This window comes from Ips typographus, linkage group LG2, assembly GCF_016097725.1.
Source record: "Ips typographus isolate SLU linkage group LG2, UJ_Ityp_2.0, whole genome shotgun sequence".
Taxonomy (NCBI): Eukaryota; Metazoa; Arthropoda; class Insecta; order Coleoptera; family Curculionidae; genus Ips; species Ips typographus.
The window spans coordinates 19,483,344-19,502,794 of NC_138423.1; the positions used below are offsets into that span (position 1 = coordinate 19,483,344).

General features: G+C 34.8%; 1 protein-coding gene and 1 long non-coding RNA gene across 7 annotated transcripts in view; one reads left to right on the forward strand and one right to left on the reverse strand.

Annotated features, from left to right (window-relative positions):
* The window catches only part of Ppn (proteoglycan-like sulfated glycoprotein papilin), a 61,390-nt gene extending 42,687 nt beyond the window's left edge, over positions 1-18,703 (reverse strand). For 2 of the 6 annotated variants that reach the window (XM_081973907.1, XM_081973909.1), the window contains exon 1: positions 18,215-18,699. In XM_081973907.1, coding sequence (XP_081830033.1) covers positions 18,215-18,243 — 29 coding nt within the window. In that variant the 5' untranslated portion in view covers positions 18,244-18,699. Of the gene's footprint in view, positions 1-18,214 lie in introns of all 6 variants that reach the window. The other 4 variants (XM_081973910.1, XM_081973906.1, XM_081973911.1 and 1 more) reach the window with 3 other exon arrangements.
* On the forward strand, positions 11,212-11,908 carry LOC145725352 (uncharacterized). Its single transcript, XR_014177241.1, has 2 exons — positions 11,212-11,382; positions 11,475-11,908. It is a non-coding gene; the product is annotated as an uncharacterized LOC145725352 (long non-coding RNA).
* Positions 18,704-19,451: the final 748 nt, after the last annotated feature.

Sequence of the window (19,451 nt, forward strand, 5' to 3'; positions counted from 1 at the left end):
TTTCACACACGTATATGCCGTAATTTATGCAACCCAAACATAAACACTGCTTCAAAACATCGACCTTATAGAGTTCATTAATCAGCCGATGACACCAATCAAATTAAATCGAAGTATCAAGCAGCATTTACTTGACTCTACCGGGCGTTTAAACGTGTAAACCAGCCATGATTATCTTGCCTTTCTCAAGTCGTTTTCGGGGAACCATCCCATAAATTTTGAGTTCAAATTAAATAACTCTACTAGGAAATGCTTCCCATACTAAAAAAAAACTGAAAAGCCATTGATGGGTGCATACCAATAAGATTCAATTAAAGATACACGTGGTCCTCCTTTGGACGCTGGCATTGTTAACAACATCATTTAACCCGTTCGTGGGGTGTTTAATTAATATTCCATTACTAACTAGTTTTAGATGAGGCAGCTCGTTAGCTCAAAGAGGCGGCGGTTGTTGAAAAAATCACTTCATTACAAACCCCGAAGGGTCACGAAGCTGCAAAACGTTTTACAACAATTTTCGCAGCGCATTTTCTCAAAGTGGCATTTTAATTTCCATTGATAAATTCGCCAAGTTGTGCGAAAAGGTATTACATCATTGAGGAACGGCAAATGGAAAGTGAATCGCCACTTTAATGTCTAGTCGGATTTAAACCGATCGATTTATCCACATTCGATCACGCCGTTTTAAATTCTAAGTGGGAGCGTCCTTATAGGTCTTGTCTGTCTAGTCTTAATAGTATGTCGATCTTATTTTAGATTAGTTTTACAGTAAAATAAACAATTATTCCGGATATCTGTCATTGATATGTTTCTGTTTGTTTTCTAGGCTTAAAATCTGCTTTTTTAACCAATCACAAACCATCTATTGTACTCTGATTTATGCAAATGCTGTACATGTAAACTTTAGAGAACAAATAGAAGAAGTTAGTCATCTACTCAGAGAGAATTGATCTGATATACCACTGACATACCAAAATCAATTACAATAACAGTTTTATTTTTTTAATCAATTTAGAAAAATACTTCTGTCAGATCAAAATGCACTGATGCGAATTGTATTATTCGTGACGGCGATTTTTACAGACTGACCTTCGTTTAACATTCAAAGTGATTTAAAAACAATATACCCGATCCGTTTGCCAGATACAGAACAAGACAATGTTTTACATTCGATACGAGAACAAGGCGCATTGACATTCGAAACTCGTGCCTTTCTTCAATTCATCGTTAAAGAAATAACTTTTTTTTATTTTCCAAATGAAATTATTGCATTAATGAACTGAATATAGATATTAATGGAGAAGCTGTGCTCTCGAACAAAACAGAGTATTGCATTCATTTTGCATTGCATTCACATTGACACGACATTGCAAAAGTGTCATTTATGCAGACTAGAACAACACCGGAGTTTTGAGACGAAAGAATACACTTTGGCACAGATTGACCACGAACAAGCAAAATTCAGCATCCAATGTAGTCCTAACAGACGTAGAAAAATGTAGAAATATTGGGCTTAAAGGACTGATACTATACTTTTACTTAACAACTTTTATATTCAATAAAAAAATATAGTCTTTTAAGCCCAATATTGCTACAGGTTATGGGCCCAGACAAGTATAATATGTAGTTATTCCTGGAAGTGTGGGATCTACATTTAATTAATAAAATGGCTGTATTAGGAGAAGAGTTAGCCCTGGAAAAGTTGGGCATATCACAATTTGGAAAGGACTCTGACCACTGGAAGTTTAGAATGAAGAATTCCAGAGACAAAATAATAGGTGCAAGATTATATTAATACAGTGCATTGCCAATTCCCACTTGGAATATGTCAAGAACAAGAATGAGGAAAATATGTTTCAGTCAATTATTTTTGAGGAAAAAGCTATTATTAATGGAACTATCTCAAGGTGACTTGTTGGAAACTCATTTTGTGAAGTTTGAAGAAACCATTCGTGAGTCAGTGGGTGCCAAATTAGAAGAAACTGACATTGTTTGCCACCTTTCGTTGACGTTGCCTAAATCCACTTGTTACTGCCCTTGAAACTTTGGAACCAAACAAACTCACATTAGAGTTTGTTAAAAGAAAATTGTTGGATCAGGAAGTCAAGAGAATGAATCAAAATGATAGTTATGTAAATACAAATTCTAGTTCAGGTTTTAATAGTCGTGGAAAGGGATCAGGATCAGGAAAATCTCATGGAAATTATATGAAGAAGGGCATAGTTGGACTGAAGGGAATGGTCAAAATATGGGTCCGAGACAATACTTAGGGGTTCTCAACAAGGTCGACCAGGACCAAGAACAGGAGGATGGTTTTGCATTCCTGACCTCTGCATGCATGGTGACCAGTGGAGAAGCTGCTCTAGGAACTGTTAAATGGTACTTGGATTCTGGACCGACTGATCACATGGTTAATGTAGCAAACTATTTCAAAGAAAGCCGTAAGTTAGACAAACCACTTAAGATTAATATAGCTAAGAATAGAGTCGTAGTTTTTGCATCACAGATAGGAAATATTGAAAGAATGTTAAAAAGTGAAACATGGTTATGTAGATTTAACATTGAAAGATGTTTTGTTTGTGCAAGATTTAAAACATAATTTAATGTCAGTACAAAAAATTGAAAGATCTGGATTTGATGTATTGTTTAGAGCAGAGAAAGTGTTTATTAATGAAGGAATGCAGAACATTGCCATTGGGAATAGAATTAATGGTTTATATGAATTGACATTCAAGTTAAGGAAGTTTGAAGCAACCAATCGTTAATGTTCAGCACTAACATTGAATAAACAAACTGATTTGATGACTTGGCATAAGCACTTAGGATATCAGAATATGATATAAAGTTGTCAAATAATATGGTTACAGGTTTTGTTTGTAAAAATGTTACTACAAATAGGGAACCAATATTTCTACAAAGAAAAACAATATACCCGATCCGTTTTCCAGATACAGAACCAGACAATGTTTTACATTTGATACGTGAACAAGACGCATTGACATTCGAAACTCGTGCCTTTCTTCATCGTTAAAGAAATAACTTTTTTTTATTTTGTAAATGAAATTATTGAATTAATGAACTGAATATAGATATTAATGGAGTTGCTGTTCTCTCGAACAAAACAGTATTGCATTCATTAAACTTGAATTTTTGCGCCAATTACTGCATGCACATTGACGTTGAGCACGACACCGTGGTAATTTGTCTCAGCCGTAAAAAATTGCCCAATTTGTTTCCAGTGGTGTTTTTTAATATGCATTTTTAATGAAGCGTTTTACGGTGAAGTGATAAATTCCTGCATCTCAATTTACAAGTTTTAACCTCAGTAAAAAGGTTTACCATATTTTTTTAATTTCATATTTCAAACAACTAAAAAAATAATACACACATACATACGTCTTGGTTTCGTAAATGAAATGAAAAAAATTGTTGTTAGACCGCATTGACAATATTACGTCTATCATTTCACAAAAAGGTCAATATGATTCTATTATTCTGCAGAAGACTTGATATTGCTCTGATACTTGTCATGTAATAAGTAGAAAATAGATTCAACGTGTAATGATGGCATTGAGTAATTTATTATTATCGGTACATGCATGTTATGGTATATGTAGTGAAACATTGCGGAAAAAATTGTCTTAGCTTTCTTCCTGTTAAAGAAAGCCCCACCCACCGATTGTCCTCGAAACAATAGACTATAACCACAATTGACCCGCCATTTTTCAAAATCCTTTAATAGAAATCCATTACCGTGTCTTTAACGGGGATCAATTTAGTTGAATTGTTTGTTACGCCGGCCTGATTGAATAATTCACCGGCATACTTAGAACGGACCATCAATAATAACAACAATCTCCGAGTATACCAAGAGCGACGATCGATTCTGTAATTACCCCCCTGGGAGGCAGTCAGACACTCTCGGAAAAGTCCCAATGAAGCCATACGACCGGCCAGATTACGTATCTCAAAAAACGTCAGAGTAATCTCAAAGAGAGAGAAAAAAAAAGAAAAAGACGTAATAAATTACATCGGCGCGCAATAAAATCTCACTTTCATCTACCCGGACGATTGATACCAGACCGCATTCTCAATGGAGGCTCAAGTAACCGAGTCCGTGAGAAATTTTTCCAAATACGGTATACCAACTTCGTTTACTGCATCGTGTCGTCCATACACGTCTTCTAATTACACATTACACTTTGTTACACAGGTGTGGAGACTTTAGCAATTAATTAACCAAACTCAGTGGTAATAATCACATTGCAAAATTGTTCTTATAATATTTCCCCATTTGCTCTGTCATACTTTGAGCCTAGCTAAGTGTGCTTCAGACTATGACAATACAGGTGTAAAAAGTCACAGTCTAAAAAAGTCACAAAATTAAATTATAAATAATCCTTCTTATTAGTTGTAGAGGATTTTGTGACTCAATCAAAACCATCACCGCCATGATTATTAAATAAGGTATTGGTATCACTGTTTCAGCTATTATGTTATATTAGTGGTTAAGTCAGAGACCGTTATTTTAAATGTTGACTTTTGACAATTTTTTTTTTACTGTTTGTAATCTTTTTCAGTGCTATTTTATATAAGCACCACTGAAACCAATCTTAACTTATTTTTTCTTGTTATAATAAATAGTGCCAATTGAGCACACTGTTTTAAAAATATCGTGATTCTTTAACAAAATGTAGTGTGTAGACATAATCACTTGAGATGATAATACTTTAGCCCTAGTTGAAATAATAACATAAAATAACAAAAACATGAATGTGTTTGTACCTACTAGCTACTTAAAACGAAGTAGAAGTCCATTTTCTCAAAGTGGGGTTGAAAGCAAGGGAGAGAAGGCTTTGTGTTACTTTCCCTTTAAATTTACTAGCTAATTGCCTAAAATTTTCAAAGAAATAGCGGAAGAATGTGTTGAAATGATGGTGCTGGCTCATTGTCCAAAATTTTCAAGAGAAGAGCGAAAGATTGCTCACAATTTAAAAAAAAAAGAAGAATGTGTTAAAATGATTATCTCGGCTAATTGCTTAAAATTTTCAAGAGAAGAGTAGAAGAGTCTGTTGAAATGATTGTGCTGGCTATCGGTCCAGAATTTTTAAGGAAAAATTAATTGCCTAAAATTTCAAGAGAAGAGTCGAAGAATGAGTTCAAAATAATAATTTTACTCGCATAGTGCTTCAAATGTTCAAATGAAGAGTGGAAGTATGTGTAGAAATAATTGTGTGGGCTTATTGTCTAAAATTTTTAAAACAAAAGCAGTAGAATGTGTTGAAATGATTGAGCTAGTTAAGTGCCAAAAATGTTCAAAAGAAGAGTAAAAAAATGTTTTGAAATTATTGAACTGGCTAATTACCCATAAATTTGAAAAGAAGACGAACTGAAAAGAAGTGCGGAAAAATATGCTGAAATGATTGAACTTGCTTATTATACAGATATTTCAGAAGAAGACTCACTGACAGGGCTGTATTTACGTACAGACTGACAAAACAACCTCTGTGGTGCGGGTCCTTATCCTTAAGCTGCAGTTTATGTAGCCTTTGCGTAAATACGGCTCTGAAATCCCTAACGGACATCATATAGACATTTTCAAAGGGACCGTATTTACAGAACAACGTCTCATTCTCCCAGTTAACATGCAAATCCTATACATTTTAAAAAAATCGCGTTAAATTATAATGTATTTATGCAGGTACCACTAACAAACATATTCTATTTCTTAATTATAAACAATCAAGAGTTATAAATCATCGAGCATCTGGACTGAGTTTTTAGTCTTCTGACAGAACAGAAATGACCAAACTTGATGGTCGTTGACTAATAACTATCTACCACAGCTATATCTATTATACGATGCCAATCGTTTCATCATCTCTTCTTCATTGAGTCGGTCGAAGTTTTTTCGCCGATGGAGGAATCTGTAAATCGCCAAATAAATACCCGAGGACCTATAATTTTTTGTCGGCGGCCTTGTACGTTTCAAAGAAACGAAACAATGCCTTAAGGACTTTTCGGCTAGTCGGTCCGAGCCTTTTGAAGATCGTCCGCCTGACTGCAGTTTTATTAAAACGTTTGCAACTATACGTTATTTTGAACTGGCAGAATGTCCAAACAGTGCAACAATTATTGTGACTAATTTGTGTACAGGTAGTCACAACTACCACACCTTTATCTCTATCGATTACTTTAGGATGAAATTTTTATGTCATTTCACTCCACCTTCTTCTTGCAATGACGCAATGAAGATAAGGCCTATTCTGACACTTGGATACCACTTAAAGAAACTCAGTAGGCGGTATGACGAGATTATGCTGTCAATAATATCGAATAAAGGGGTTGGTTACATTAGCCCACCCTGAGAGCGAAAATCACACTCGGAACGATATCTCTTGGACCACACAAAGACTCTCTCAGGCTTTTTGTTTTTGGGTTCCCCCCAGCTGGGGCGGTACTTTTATCTCGCAAAAGATTCCGGGAATTTTGCAACAACTGTTCGTTTCATTATCTGTAAAAGGCAGGAAGAAAGTGTAAATATTGGTCTGTTGGACGAGCAGAAGTTATTCCGGCCATCACGACGATAATCCGTAAAATGAAAATATTTATGGGTAATAATGGATAAGTAAGGTATTGTGCAGAATAGAGAGGTGGTTCCTTTTGTGTCCCAAAGCTAGACAATAACGACTGCACAACAGGTAAAGGTAAACGTCGGTTACGCAGCAATTTTCGCTGCCACATTGTTGTGAATCTGCCTTAACGACAGGTAGTTGTTTGAAATGGTCGAGAGCGGGTTGGTGGTAATGGTAATAATGTCTTATTATGGGGCCCCTATAAAATCTCGTTAAAGATTAATGACTTTGATGGTCGAGGGAAAAAACCCTCAACATCGTAGTGTTTGGTATTCAATCTTGACAATATGTGGAACGGTTTGCATGTGTGCCATACGTATGTCGACACAAAACACACAAAAACCAATTGTTTCGTCGAATAAACCGGATTACGTTTTATAGTCCTGTAATTCGATGCAAAGCTTCCCGTAAGAACAATTAAGCGGATTTAAATACACCAATCTTATGGGTTGTAGTTAATTTTAAGTGCTCCTGCACGTTTTCAAGAAAATATTAAAAACATAGTTTTCCATCCGGTTTTCTCAGCAAAATTCGTAAACATTATCAACTAAACATTTCAAAGAAATATTCCAATATTTGTTTTATTAACTAATATACCATATGTAGGTACAGGGTTTTAAGAATTCCAATAAGGTTTCACACAGAACGTTTTATAATAATTGCAATCATCTATACGTGCTCACAGTTCAAAAAGTAATAAAATTAGCTTTTACATCAATGAATGTTAACACTTATGCTAATAATTTATGTGATTACGTTTTTAATGCAACAGATCGTTTGATCTAAAGCGAGTTTCCAAGTAGTGGATCAAATTAAAATTTAGTTTTTAGTGGAATTTAAATAATGATAAAAAATGTTGACTATTAAAAACAGTACATAAATAGTAAAATTAACAGTATGTAGTGTACTGTTAGAAACCAATAATAAGGAATTGCTTTAATAAAATACAGCAAACAAGCAAACGGTTGTGTGTTTACATTTTTTATGTGACTGTCAATTTTCTATGCCATGAACCATCATTGCAAACCAATTGGCGTTTCAAGATAAGAGATACTCCCTCTGATGATCAGTTATGAAAACAGTTTCGGGCATCCCAGCTGTCATTTATCTGTTTGTTTACATTGATTTTGGTTAAGAATTTAGCACATGAAGTGACAGTGTGTCATATTATTAATTTATAATGTTAGGTTAGGAAAGTGTTGCCCGATTTTAGTTCAACTGGCGCTGCGATCTTAGCTTGAAACGCCAATACTCTTTGTATTAGAACATACTTCAATCAAAATCCAGTTGGTTTGATATAACTAACACAACTGAAATCTTTGATTTTAGATGGGTCCGCTAGACGCCATTTTTGTTTCTCTGTCATAATTGCAAATATTTTAAATGCATTTTTTAAAAGTAAAAACCAACTGTTTAGATCAATTTCAGCCTACAAACTAGTATAAACCAGTGTTACTAAAATTCTACTACATGTATATGTGAATAATTAGCATTCAAGCGGCTGTTTAAGAACAATAGAAACGTCTATCAAAGATGTCCTCCAGCTGCCATTTTTAACGAAAGTCAATGCCTATGATTAATCTCCTGGAGGACAAACAAACTTGTAGTCCGTCGGGTTTAGGTTAAACTCACACTAATTGACCTTATATTTCAGAAACCTCTGCTATCAGAAGAAACTGATCTAAACTTAATAATAAAAAAATTGCCTATTTGTCTTTACACTCACATAACCGAGTTTACTTTCATATATTTGACAGTTTCACTGTATGTATGAATGTATGTTTTTGGATCACTGAGGGTGAGAAAGTTTTTTAAGTAGTTGAGGACATATAAGCTGTCTAATGGCAAGTTTGACAGTTTTCAGAAAAACCTACTTTTAGTATCAAGAAAAATTTTCATTTATGAATGGAGTAATTTTCTGTTCTGTTATGTTATGTAATTCTGTTTAAATGCCTGTGGGATTTAATTTGGGAATTATTTTCTTTGCTCTCTGGTAATAAATGTGATCATTATTTATTTTCGATTGTAACAAATTTTTCTCATTTAGTTGGTTTTTTAGTGTAAGTGAGATAATGACGTTTTACAGAAACGGAAGTGACGCACTTCTTGACATTTGGTCCCATAATCAGATTTGAGAGAAGTGTCAAATGACGTCACATATTCTCCAGGTAAACTGACAAATGTTACTTTTTCAGTTCGTTAATGTATAAATTAAACTTGAGACTTTGTTTTTGTCAGAGCAAAAAAAAAATAATTTAAATATAACCTTCCTGTCCCGCTCATTAATAATTAATTAACAAAATCCAAGCTGTTTCCTAAAAGAAACAAAATGACTACCAAAAATCAAAATATAGCCGCTTTCTATGTATGCACAACGCATTGCGTTTAGTTTATTTGCATAAATATTAAAAGCACATACATCCTGCTGAAAATGCATCGGAAGTCGATGTGTAAACGAATATTTTCGTTGATTGTTTATACAATAACATATTATTAGCGTGTAGAATTAGAGAAGGAAGCAACTGCTTACGGGGCACTATTTAGTAATCACGTTTCCTTTGCCATATTAGTGTAGTAGGTTTTTAAATAAACTGTCCCATTATAAGTTATTGTCAAAATAGAGGATAAACCTTGTGTTACTTTTTTTTTGTGGCACATGAAACACGTGCGGTGCGTTTTCCTAAATTTCACGCTGTTAAATTAAATAAACCGAAAACATGAAAGGAGGACCCCACTGAGTAAACTTGGCTCAGTAATATTTAACGCACGAGTCTCAATATTTGCTTTTTAAATTAGCCGCTCTCCATTTTCTAGGTTAAGGTGATGGTACTTGGCCTCGTAAGGTCAAACGGCTTAAGTCATTTCGGATCTACTATTATTCATTTCAATGATGTCCATTACTTCCATTTATTTATAGGCTGTACAAAGGAATGTCGTGGAACATAAAATACTGGCCATTCTTAGAAATATGTACATTACGTTCGTCGCATTCGTATATGGATGTTTTGCATGCATAGATTGTTTAGGTTTATTATATGCGGGTGGTAAACGCAGTCTTGTCTATCGGGTTTCACAATATTTTTCCAACGGGCTACATTTTAAGTGTTAGCGGGTGTCCCGTTAACAACATTTTCTAATGTCCTCACTTCTCTCCCTGTCAAAAGGTGTTTTACCAGCGATCCTGAGCACTATTTTCATTTCGGTGCCTTGCAACCAGGGATGTAAAATTTCCGGAAAATAAAATTTATGAACATTTTTTCAGAAAATTTTCGGTAATTTTCCGAAAAAATTGGATAATCTGAAAATTCAAAAATATTTCGTTTTTTACATTCATGTACTATTAACTTAAAGGTATTTAGGCAGTTGAGGTTAATTTTGAAAATAAAAAAATTTTACTCGCGTGGTAACAAAAAAGTGGATAGAAGGTAAAAGTTGTATCCCATCGAGGTGTATTTGTTCCTGAGATATTGAGCAAAAACTGCAAAAAACGAGAGTCAACTATGACGCCCTCTAGCGGCTAAACGGAACAACATAGTCGTGCCCGCTCAACGTCACGTGATAGCCCCGTTTATTAGCTTCCTTTTGTTATACGGTGTGTTTCAAATAAGCGAGTTATGGACAATTTTCTGGAAAAGTATACAAAAATTTCGCTCAAATTGGGAATATCTGCTTTCGAGGAGGGTGGTCAAGATAATGCTAGAGCAAAAACAATTAAATATCGGTACAAACATTTTACATCAAGTAGGCTTAGAATTTGACATAGATTCCAAAAATCGCAAATAAAAAGTTATAAGTTTGGTTTGTTGCTCAAATATTGGACACCCTGTATACTGATGGATTGTATTGTCATTAGGTCTATTCGCAGAGAGAATGTCCAACTAGTAATCAGAGAAATAGATACATCCATTGGCCACAAATCAGAAAACGTCTTAGTCACGTGAGCATTCAACCAATAAAACGACATTTACTGTTTCTGAGTTGGAAACCAGTCAGTCTCTGCGAACAAGCCTAATAACTCGATTATTTTGACAACTATAGGGTGATTCAATATACCAATTTGTAGCCCTTGAAATTATCTTTCGATCACCCTGTATACCATATATAGTAGAAATGTCACGCTACCGAAAGATTAAAGCCTTTATACCGGGAATGTCCAGAAGGGATACGTTTATAAATAATATTTTTTTCAAAATTCATATTATTTTGAAAAGTGTTGAGGTTAGGTATACAACATTTTTCAGAATGTTTCCGGTATTTTTCCGGAAAAAATTGGAAAATCTGAAACAATAACAGTGACGAGTTTGACAGTTAAACAACTGTCAAACCAACAACTGTTTCCTTATCAAGGAAAAATTTTATTTAAGCATGAAGTATTTTTCCGGTAAATTTTCAAAAATGGAAATTTTGCGACTCGAAAATTACCGCTTTTACATCTCTGCTGTAACATGAAAAACTTGACGGTCCGCTCAAACTCTACGTTGTCAGATTTACCACTTATTGGCTAGCAACGTCGCAATTGAAGTTGAAAGTTGCCAAAAATGTCAATAATTTTGACAATTGACATTGGATTGGTTTTGAATGTTTTGTGTTATGTCGGATTGTATTTAGTTATTCAATCAAATATTTAAATTAAAGAAAAACCATTTGTCTTTCCGCTGTATTCTACAACTAGTCCGTGTAGCCAGGCCTTAAAATTAACGCAAGAAACAAGAACCAGGACTTACGATTATTTTTTTAACCAAATGGGGTAAGTTTTTTTGAAAGATGCAACTGGCTTTTAGTAGACCATTTTTTTAGTTCAAACTTGTTGAATTATGTTCTAACTAGGTCTATTTTAAGGATAAACCATTCAGAATTTGTCCTGTGGTTCAACTATGTCTAATAAGATGATAAAACTGATGAAAAATCTAATCCTGAATCCAGAATGTTCTAGTAGTGAATGTGGGTTTCTAAAAGAACATGCTACGGCCAAAATATCATTATACAGTCAACTTTAAATAAACTACAAAAAGTTAAAAAGCTTATTATGGCATTTTCGATTGGCATGCTTAATGCAAAACCAGTGTATTGCTATACTGTTTCAATGACATTTGATAGAGCAGGATACAGATACATTAGTTTTGCACTAAACTTGCCAATTGAATACGTCTTAAAAAATATGGGATTTGCCTGTTGTATAGAAGGTGTACCCTCCAGTTGTATTGTTGTTTGTTATACTCCATGGATTTTTCAGTTATTTGTCGCAGAATAAATATGATTCTTCCTGATCTGAATCCTTGTTGTTCATCGCCCAATGTGGTAAGTTTATTTGTTTTATTTGTTATAATCTGTGTTACTAGCTTTAGTGTTGTATTTAGAAGGTTTATGCTTCGGTAGTTTGTGGGTAACTTTTTGTCTGCATTCTTAAACAGTAAGATAGTGGTACTTTTTGATGTAAAAGGATTTTGTGAATTAAGGCTGTAAGCTGTCCTTTCAGGCTTCTCCTGCCATATTTAAGAAGCTCATTTGGAATACCGTCTGGGACTTTTTCTGTTCTTAAGTTTCATTAACGCTGTTTCTATATCTTTTTGTTCTATTTCAGTTTCTTCGCCAGTTGCGATTTCTGGGGTGTCCCCTATCTTCTTTTTATATAAGTAGTTTTTTAAGATACTGGACTCGAGTTTTCTTCCTTATGTGCTAATAATCTGCACATCTGTTTTTGGAGGTCATTTTTCAATCTTCTGGAGAAGGATTCCCAATACTGTTCTTTTATTAGCCGTACTAGTGTGCAGGAGGCATTTCGTACCCTCTTGTGTGTGTGTGTTGAATGAACGCCTCAAACTCATTATGATATAATACTGTTTAGTATTCACCCACATAGAAACTCAAAAATACACATGGAGTAAACAAACCTCAAAAAGGAAATATTTTGTAGTTTCAACCAGATGTGTGATTGAGAAATTGTTTTGTTTAATTAACGTCAGTTCGCACGTTGGACTATTTTTTTTTTTAAGATTAATTGAGGAATGATACCTTGGTTACTGAGCTGCAGCACTAGTCGACATTCAATTACGTTTAAGTCGCCGTGGGTAATTGAATTTTCAGCGTGTTCAACCTCAAAGGCATAAATCAGCCGTCTGTAGCGAGATAATAAATACGCGGCCATGACGGTTTTGAGACTCTACAACTTAATTTTTTTCTTGCACGTATACCCGCCGTGTGTTATTATTGCGTTAGGTACGACCTCGTCTAAACGGCGGTAGGTCGCTGCATATATCAAGATCGCAATCATCTCGTATATATGAAACGATAATCAGTGTGATGTTTTCAAGCTTAGTTACTCCGCAATTTTGATTTTTTCCATCATTAGGGTCGCGAAATGGCGGATGCGCCGCCGTTGATTAATAGAGACGTAACAGTTTAATGCATTTTAGGTTTCATCTACGAAGATTCAAAGTAACAGTACTAGGCAACACAATAAATGAAGACAAATAGTACCAGTGACACGGTTTCTAAGGCAAATAGCCGAAGTAATGACCCAGCAAACGGTCGTGGCGTTGCAGGTGTACCGGTATCCAGTTTGCATAACACTCTTTGATATGTTTATTAATCTGGGAAAGATTTATTTGTTGTCTTCTTTAAGTTGTACAGCCCGGGCAAATTCGCTGCTATACCCATAATGAGGAAGTTCCAAGAAAAAGGGTCAACCATCTGGGTAGCAGAACTGGTCCAAGTGTAATTTCATTGTTTGGCAAATGAAATTGGAAGTTCACGCTTTAATAAGGGCAAACGTCGAGCGAGAGCGACAACATAAAGGCCTCTTATTATTTTTATCTTTGGACTGAGATTTAAATATTTCGGTCTTCAAAAAAAAGATTATATCGGAAAGGTTCGGTTAATGGAGGTTTTGGAACCGGATTCTTCGTCGAGTATAGGGGCGGTAATAAAATTTAAACGTATACTTTCTAATCGGCGTCTAATTAACGCGGTACGATGCTAGTTAACAACATTAATTAGCGTAAATCGGAGAAATACTTTGAGGTAGTTTAAGTTTTTATCTAAAGACCAGGTGCGTTCCAGAGACCTTCTTTTAAAGTCAACAAAGTAACGATATTATCTGCAACTACTATAAGACATACGTGATGAGCTCTAAATATTCATACAAGTAGTAAATACAATGAATAAGCCTTTATAATAAGCTTTGCAAGCGGTAACTTGAATCTATGAGGAGATTTGGAAAATTCAAAATTAGGATCAACTGCCCACATTTGATTGATTTTTTCAAATTTCTGGAAAAAAAGCGTAATGTAAATGAAAATTTAAGCTTTATTGAAACCAGTAATTCCTCAAATGTTTCAAATCAATCACAACAGTCAGAACAAAGAAAAACTAGAGTTAAAAGTTTGTTAATCTGAAACTGCTTTACAGCAAAAAATGTTTATTTTGCCAAGAGTCACATAAAATTTACACAAATCAAAAATTTAAAGCTTTATCTTCTCATGATAAGCAACAGTTTTTAAGTATGTTAATTTATTTTTAACTAATAATATCCATTAATTTAGTTTGACAACAATTTTCTCTGGAACTCTTCTATCGATTTCCTTCATATTTTTTTATCTATTGCAGCTTGATTCTTTACCATTTTTAAATGGTTTGTCTTTATGTCATATACAGAGACGTAAAGGAAGTAAGGAAATTTCGGTGTTTTTTGAGACACCTTGTGGATTGAACAACGGACAATTGACATCACTTTATAACATCAAATTGTGGCCTGTTCATTTCCAAACATTTTCTTTTTTTATTCGCTCTGATATCTCAATTATTAGAAAACATACAGGGTTTCGAAGAAAAGGTGGATATTTATCTTAATTTCACCAACGTCGACAATCGAATTGGATATGAAATTCGTGTCGTTTCTCTGAGAACTTTTCACTTTATCCAGGCTTAGGACTGGTCCAATTTGTGCTTTATAATAAACATAAACCTTTTCAAAATTGTTTTAGTAACGCGCCCTTATGACGGCAGTCATCTGTCTCCTCATACTTCTGATGACATTATCAATCATGTCTTGAGACAGATTGTCCCAAATCTCAACCAGAACAGCTGCTACTTGTTCGGGATTTTGCACTGCAGGAGTTATGGACCTTAATCGTCTCCCTAACATGTCCCAGACATGTTCAATCGGATTGTTCTTATTCCGACGACATTCAAAAAGTCGGAGAGAGACACAACGAACCTTGTGAGGGTGGGCATTATGGTGCATTAGCAAAAAGTTTTTTCCGAACATTTCTAATGTATCCATCTGCATTTAAAGCTCCATTAACAACCTTTAAGCACATTCCACTCCAGACCATCATTGAGCCTCCACCATAGGAGACAGTGGGAGTAAAATTAAATTGTTCATCTTATTCTCCTCGGAATATAACCTTTCCCTGTCGTCCATGGAATTACCACAAAATTGACTCTCATTTGTGAACAAAAAACACTGATCAATTTCCCAATTTTCGTGCTTCCTAGCAAATCTTAGTCTGGCCACACAATGACGTCGCTGGAGTATGGAGCTTTCTTTGTTCTTCCATTGTTCCTTCTAATGGAACTTCCTTAAGCCTTCTGCTAATGGTACGAGCATTTGTTCTTCTTTTACGTACTTCTTCCAGTACGCTTCTTAGTTGCGGTACTGTTTTACGCCTATTCAATCATGTTTCCAAGACTATGAATCTGTCATCTCTAGCCGTGATTGACCGTGTTCTTCCTTGACCTCGTCTCCTCACATACTTTCCCGTTTGTCTCCAACGTTTTACATTACGATAGATTCTGGTTTTCCTAACATGTCAGCAACGTCGCTGTAACATGTACCAATTTCAATCAACGCTACAGCCATATCACCCATGTTGGGTTTTTAAGAATCAAAATGATGAATGTTCTTGGCTTTCGCTTGACAATAACCAATGACGTATAGCAAATTCGATTAGGAAAGCATAGCAAACCTCTAAAACAGGTGTGGAAAAATGAGACCAATATCTACATTTTCTTCAAAACCCTGTATTTTCTTTATTAATTGAGATATCAGAGGGAATAAAAAAAGGAAATGTTCAGAAAATAACGGGCTATAATTTGATGTTATAAACTGTTTTCAATTCTCAGTTGTTCTCTCCACAGGGTGTCTCAAAAAGCACAGATAATTGCTTACTTTCTTTTCGTCCCTGTATATGACATAAAGATAAACCTTGATCAAATGAACAAATCATGAAGGATCAAGCTACAATTCATAAAAAAGGTGATCAAAATCGAGCGAAAGATTGAAGAGGAAATTGATGTTAAACTAAGTCTAAATTTGTACCGTTCCTCTAATTTTGCCGGTGTGTGTAGCATAACTATAGGCTAAGATTTTTCCTGTATAAAGTGCTAATAATTGAAACGTATATGGTTTAAAAACATAATGTTCTTAGAGACAAGTAAAAATTGTGAACACAAATTGGCCCTTTAGGTGAAGAACGCGAAGCCATTAAAATTCCTCTTGTCGGCTTTTAGATAAGACCGGTCGCCTTTTATAGTGGCCTCACTTTTACTGAAAAAGACGCGCGCTATTCAAAATGATCTTAAACTTTTTAGAGGCCACCGCTAATAAGTTAATGGAATGCGTTCCCTAATTCGAAACCTGTGAAACCACACCACTGAAATAAGGGCCACTAACTCCACCATTATAAATCTTAGGGTTATCTCGAGATCTTGGGAACAGTAAAGTAAACAGAAGCCGACTAGGGACTAGACACCAGAAGCTTTTTTTTAAAATAATACCTGAATTTAAGGGCCACAAATCATGAGGTATTAGGTGAATTTAAATCCGACTAGACGACTCGCTTTATGGTTAGCTATGCCAACAATGAGTTAAGGTAAAGATGCATATTTAACCGCGTTGACCTCGACATTGAAGGACATCAAGTGCTTCAAGCACTTCATTTCTCTTCAGGAAACAAAAAACGAGCAAAAGAGCATTCCTTTTGAATTCGCACTTTTACAACCCGCGGGTAAGGATTCAATGCATTGTTGATAAGTACTAGCAACCAAAGTGGAAAATTCGATTGAGGTTCCCAAGTTTGTGAGGTACTTTTGATTCGGTTTACAAAGCGTCCGAAAAAGTGGGTGGTTCCCCAAGAAATTAACTGCAATTTTTCAAGCCTGATACGGATCCCTTTTCTTGTCGTCTTTAAGACCTTAAAATCAGTCAGGTAGAACAAATTTTTGTGCGCCGTTCTTATTACATTTTTAACGAGGTTTTTGTTTTACCCATCTAGGGCCAATAACCCCCAACATCTCTCCCTTTTACCCATATTTCACAAAGGTCACCTGTTAAATTCTTTAACACCCGAGTATAAAGTACTCTTTTATACACCTACACGCACTTTTACGCACAAAGAAGCAATGTTCTGCATGTTTACATTTTGAACTGAAATAGACGGAGAAAAATGTATACCCATACTTTCGCCGTGATTATTCTAGAGATATTTATTTGCTTTAACTCGTTTCTCGTACCCTTCCAGTTAATTAGTAGAAATAATTAATAGATAAACTTAAAGCTAATGATTCACTAGAGGAAACATATCAATACACAGTTACGTAAAACATTTTAATTCAGTAAGATTTGTTAAGCACAAATGACCATTTTAAAAGTGTCAAAATATAAAATTTTAATCAAAAATGTCGTTGATTTTGACTTTACTATGTGGATTAACTGTAATTTCAGATAAGAAGTTTGAAATTTTGTGCAGCTTAATTTTTGTGAAAAGCTGTAATGTATTGCAATATGTATTTTGAAAAGCGTTTTTAATTGCTTGTACAGGGTTGCTCCGAATATTTAGACAGCTTGTAGTGACTTTATTTTTGCAGACAGAACAAAAAACTGTTAATACAAAAGTTATATTATGCTCTATTATTTTATTCATTAACATTTTCTGCTGATTTATGTGAAGCCCCCCGGTATTAACAGTTGGTGTAATGAGTAATTTGATCTAACAAATCCCATTCAATTTGGATACAAAAACTTTTGGTTTTTGCGAGTAAAAATTAAATAATTCTGTAAACAAATACACACACAAGCTACAAGCTCATTCAACATTCTATGGAGGTGAAGTATAAACCAATAAACAATTTTGTTTTTAATAATAATGAGTTGGAAAAATATTGATACTTAAAAGGAACTGATTTTACTAATTTCACTCAAAAACGACAAAATCAAGGTTTTTTTATCCAAATTGAATCAAAACTAAATTGTATTTTCTGAAAAAGCAGTGACAAACCACTTTTTTTCTTTCAACATATCCGGGCTTGTGTATCAAAGTTTTCATGGGTTGGTTCATCATAAAATTGATTTTCTTGGGTGACGGTTTTCAAAAATATATTTTTTAAAGCTGCTAGTAATGCATTTTATTATGTCGTTCAACACAGTTTGTTTGTTTTGTTAATCCAGTAAAACTTGTTCATTTGACTGACCACCATTTCAGGAATACACTATCCAGTACACAATATTAGCCGCTTAATAGTTTCACCAATATTCAAATTAACCGTTTTGATAAAAAAAAACTTCCAAAATTTTGACTTACCTACACCGTCCCCAAAAAACCAACTCCATTCCAATTTTTTGCTTTTTTTAGCAGACACTAATCAAAAATTCTGGTCACAAAAAAATGTCCAATCGCGCGCTTCAAGTGCACTCTCTTCGTCAACGCCGACCAGTACCCACCCGCTTTTGAATATGTTGTACGGGTATACGTAACTTCCACGAAGACGACCGCGGTACGACTCATCCGATGCTGGTGCGACCAAAGCTGGACCGAACGTGGTGCTACTTCGGCCACGAGGATGTTATCCCCAGGCCCGAAAGGGCTGACCGGTGGTGTGGAGGCGGTGTCATCGAATTCAGGACGTCGCCGGTTGTTTTACGTAATTTTTTTCGGCGATAAGAACGGACCTGGTGCTCCAAATTTCGATTATAGTTTATGTAATATGTTATTTTTGTTGACACTGATAACTTTAAGGTGGATGTTAGTTGTAATTACATTTTCTAGACAAGATTGCTGGATTTATGAATTAACTTTAGGCATTTACAAAACAGAATTTTAATTGTCTTTCTCTAAAATACAATGAACTGTTTACCGAATTATTAGCACTGAACATGAATCATTATAATATAATTACAATAATAAGCGTAAATTAAGGAAAAATTGTGTCATAAACCGCTTATATTTAGGTGGTTAACCTTGATGTCCTTGATACTTTGACTTTGTCAGTGTGTACTGAATGATTTCGATGTTCATTAGAAGGCATTGTCACTTTTAATGACTTTAGAACAAAGTCTAAGTTAACGTACAAATTTATTGCCACCAAAAGATCAAAAATTACATTGATGGTATTGAGTTCTCGTAGACAGAACTGAAACCAGGCCGGTATCATAATGCAGAAAAAAGTTATGGTAATCGTCTTCATTGCGTCTTCATCTAGGAGGAAAACACCAAAAAAAACTTGTAAAAACGTGTACATGCGTGCTTACAAACAAATGAGACGATAAAATTCAATTTTTACTAGGATCAATGTAATATTGGTATTTTTAAGTCAAGAAACCAAGAGGTAAAGTGTTTTGCCCATATCCGTGGCACTATAATAGAGTCCTGAATTGCCAAGGAATATCTTTCTTGAGTGTTCTATATGAATGAAGATGTGTTCAAGTTTCTACTTTCAAAGTGTCAAAGCTTCTAATGTTGTGGCAGGTGGTAGGTTGCCATATTCATACTTTAAAATATTCAATGTTTGTTTTTTAGTTTTAGTGTTTCACTGATTTAG